General features: G+C 45.4%; 1 protein-coding gene across 1 annotated transcript; it reads left to right on the top strand.

Moving 5' to 3' along the window:
* The first annotated feature begins 544 nt into the window (after window positions 1-544).
* On the top strand, window positions 545-1917 carry LOC123080733 (probable methyltransferase At1g27930). Its single transcript, XM_044503669.1, has one exon. It carries the CDS (start codon window positions 649-651, stop codon window positions 1525-1527), a length of 879 nt encoding a protein of 292 aa, XP_044359604.1. The 5' UTR covers window positions 545-648; the 3' UTR covers window positions 1528-1917.
* Window positions 1918-4075: the final 2158 nt, after the last annotated feature.

The raw sequence follows: 4075 nt of genomic DNA, 5'->3' as shown, positions 1-4075 counted from the left end.
AATATAGACTCTCTACTTCGAAACAAAGACATTCTATTTGCCTGGCAAAATGTTTCTATCTATGAATGAAAGTAAATACAAGAAATGCCAATTTTTTTACTTAGATAGTGCATTTATATTCGATAAGTACAATAGACTTTCTAGTTCTAAACTATAGACTTTCCACCCCGAGTATACACACTATTGATTATAGTACATCTCTAATATAGATTAGAAACCTTGTAGTCGGATATATAGACTTTCAACTCATAAAACCGCGAAAGTTCTACACGAAACTTCACTGCTTTTCCGCTTAGATGATCACACCTCCTGCTTGCTTACTAAAAAGTACAATTTTCCTTGGAAATAACCACCTTCGGCGTTTGGCTTTTGAAATGAACAGCGAAGGCATCAGCATTTTTGTCAAAAGTAATTATTCCATGAGCACTCGAATAATCCTAGCAGAGGAACCCCACGTGGTTGGTGGGTCCGCATGGGCATGCATGCAGGACGCAGCCAATCAACGATCGGCAGAGAGAAAGAGACGTCCCATCGTTGGGCGGGCCGACACCGGGACGTGGTGGCAGAAAAAGAGAGGGCCGCGCGGCATTATCGTCCAGGGCGCGCGAGGGGAAACCGCGTCGACCGCCACCGCAAACAGCAAACGCCATGAAGCCCCCCGGCCGCCTCGCCACCGCGGCGGCCGCCGCGCTGCTCGTCGCGGCGTCGCTGCTGCTCGCCACCCTCCTCACCTCGCCGCTGCCGCTGCTGCCGCTGCTCCCGTGCCTGCCGACCGTCACGGCGCCCTCGGGCGACGGGTACGCGCCCGCGGGCCTCGCCGCGCTCGCCGACGCCGCCCTCTACTACGCCACCACGCCCAACGTCCCGCAGCAGTCGCACGCCGAGATCTCGCTCTCCCTCGCCGTGCTGCGCCGCCGCGCGCCGCTGCGGCTGCTGGTGTTCGGCCTCGGCCACGACTCGCCGCTCTGGCACGCGCTCAACCCCGGCGGCGTCACCGTCTTCCTCGAGGAGGACCCGGAGTGGTACCGCATCGTGCGCGCCCAGTCGCCGTTCCTCCGCGCGCACCTCGTCAGGTACCGCACGCGCCTCGACCACGCCGACGTCCTCTTCCGCTCCTACAGGAACTTCCCCTCCTGCGTCCCCGGCGCCGACGCCGACGGCGCCCCCTTGCGGGTCCGCGCCAACGCCGAGTGCCCGCTGGCGCTGCACAACCTGCCGCCGGAGGTGTACCAGAACGAGTGGGACATGCTCATGGTGGACGCGCCCAAGGGGTACTTCCCGTCGGCGCCCGGCAGGATGGCGGCGATATGGACGGCGGCGGCGATGGCGCGGGCCAGGCGCGGCGAGGGGGACACCGACGTGTTCCTGCACGACGTGGACCGCAGGGTGGAGAGGATGTACGCCGAGGAGTTCCTCTGCGAGAGGTTCCGGGTGGGAGCGACCGGCCGGCTCTGGCACTTCAGGATCCCGCCGGTGTCACGGCGGAACGGCACGGCGGCCGGCGGCGACAAGAGGCCTTTCTGCTGACGATGCAGATCTCCGAGGGGTGTTTTTAGAAGATGGCCTCATCGGTGCAAGTGTCAAGCTCTGCTGCTGTTCTGCTATCATGTTCTCTTTATTGATTGTACTGTACATGTCGGGCACAGCACACAGTATGCTCATGTGCTCAGTTGACAGGTGTAGTAATTAGGCGCTTTGGTTGCTGCAAAAATATACTGTATGAAATAATAAGGGACCTCACGTGTCCTTTTTTTTGGGTGAAGGGGCCTGGTAGAAGTGGGCCCAGAAACAGGCTGTGGTGTAATCAGTCATATTTCGTACTCCCATAATATAGAACATGTGAGTACATTGATTGTATTATGAGGCAGGAATACCTTAGAGCAATTATGATAAGATAATACAAGCAGGTTGTAAGCATTTGAATTTTAATATTATATTTTTGCTGAGTTGAAAGAGAGGAAATGATAGATAAGAGAGACGAGTTGTAGATTAAGAGTCAGCTGCAGCCAAAAAAACTCATTGAAATTGTGTGGTGGGCTATATATTAATTAAGAGTATATAGTTTTAGCTACATCCTATATATGCTCACTATATTGGCTATAGATGACATGAAAATAAGCTACATCCAATAATTGGCCCTATATTATTCTTGCTCTTAGTGGATGAGCGGAGGAGCGGTCTCAGATATAAGGTAACGGTGGATACTTGTCTTTGATCGGGTTGACCGGATACGATGCTAGCGAGTGTCATGGTCGACAACTATAAAGTAGGTGTATACGACAACCGTACCACTGGTCGAGAAATACTTGCGACAATTGAGCAAAGATGTTTTAACTGGTCCTGCCACGACTATTGGTCAAGCATGACGTAATCCCGTTGAGAGGTGTTGCCTCGGGTACGAGATTGTCAACTCAGAACCATGCCGACCACTAACACGGGATGTCTCCCTTTGGCGATCCTTCTGATCTAAGCCAGACACTGGGAGAGTTCTTTTGCCCAAGTTTTTCGAATGGAATTTGAAACTCGAAGAAATCTCCACCCGACTTCGTATCAGAATGGGAATTCTCAATGGGGATTTGTTGATGGAAAAAATGCTAAAAGAATGGTATGTTGGATTGGGAATATCTTGTTAACTGGAGACAAGTCGACTTTGACTAATGCCTGCTTGAGTCACTTTGTATATGCTCTCTTTTCTTGAAACTCCAAAAGGCCCTTTGAAAAGGATGACCGCTCATAGAGTAAGAATCGTGTGACAAGAAAGCAGGGATAAAACAAATGTTACGCGGTCGACTGGCATGTAGTTTGTATGTCTAAAGACCGTGGAGGATTGGGACTACTTGATCTTCAAACAATAAATCAAAGCCTTTTTTGGTGAAATGGTTGTGGACTCTGGAAATCTCTGAAGGAATGTGGCAAACTCTCCTAAGCACGAAGTATTTGAGAATTAAAACTCTATCAAGCTTCACTAAGAGAGTGGTGATTCACATTTCTACTGAGGACTGATGAAAGTTAACGCACCATTTTCAAAGAAACTTTGAAAGGATTTTAGGAGATGGTAGGATTATTTTTTTGACAAACGTGAATAATTTTGAAATCCAAACAATTTTTAGAAAATGCAATTTTTTTCTGTAAGCATGAAGAAATTCTCAAATTTTGAACACTTTTTGAAGATATTGATCATTTTCTGAATATTTTGTGAATTTTTGAAAAAGAAAAATGAAAATTTAAAATAAAAGGGAAAACAAAATAAGAAAACAAAGAATATATTTTTGAAGAAAACCTTATATGAAACTGGAAAAATGATTTATCCCTAATAATACAGGGGGTATTGCATTTGCGGTAGGTCAAGAAAATTGCCCCTAAGGTTGCAAAATATTACCCAGCAATGCCACGTATAAGTGATAAAATATGTTTCACACAGCAGAATTCCCCGCCTGGTCTGTGCAGTAGAGACCTCCTATACTACGCTCTGCACGCAGGCAGAAGACGCAGCACGCCCGTTCGGGCAGGCCCATGTCTAAGCGGCCTGTTTTTAAAATTTCTTTTTTTTTCTTTTTCGTATTTTTCTACTTTAAATAATTTAGGACTTAAAAAAGTTCTGAAAATTAAAAAAATGAGAATTTTGATGAAAAATGTTTAATAGACCATGAAATATTTGTGGATTGAAAAAATGTTCATGATTTTATAAAAAATGTTTGCTTTAGAAAAATGTTTCAGTTTGTTAAACAAATGTGCGGGAAATCAAAAGTTTTTCATTACCTTTTAAAAACTTTGTGTATTAAAAAATATTAACGAAATTGATTTTTTTCCCAATTCAAAAATGTTCATGAATGGAAAAATATCCTAAAAATTCAAAAACTATTCGTGGTTAACAAAATAGTTTATTTATTCGTAAAATGTTTGCTGATTCAAAAAATGATCGCACATTTCAAAAATTGTTCCACCAATTTCCAAAACAATATTCGTCCATTTTACAAATGTTCGCTGATTCAATAAAATTGTTTAAAAATGTTCAGATTTTTTTTTTGCAAATAGAATGAAATGTACATGAACTCAGAAAATGTACTTGATTTTG

This window comes from Triticum aestivum, chromosome 3D (genome assembly GCF_018294505.1).
Source record: "Triticum aestivum cultivar Chinese Spring chromosome 3D, IWGSC CS RefSeq v2.1, whole genome shotgun sequence".
In the NCBI taxonomy this organism is placed as follows: domain Eukaryota; kingdom Viridiplantae; phylum Streptophyta; class Magnoliopsida; order Poales; family Poaceae; genus Triticum; species Triticum aestivum.
Note: the sequence above shows the minus strand (reverse complement) of the source record. Positions and strands in the feature narration are given on the sequence as shown.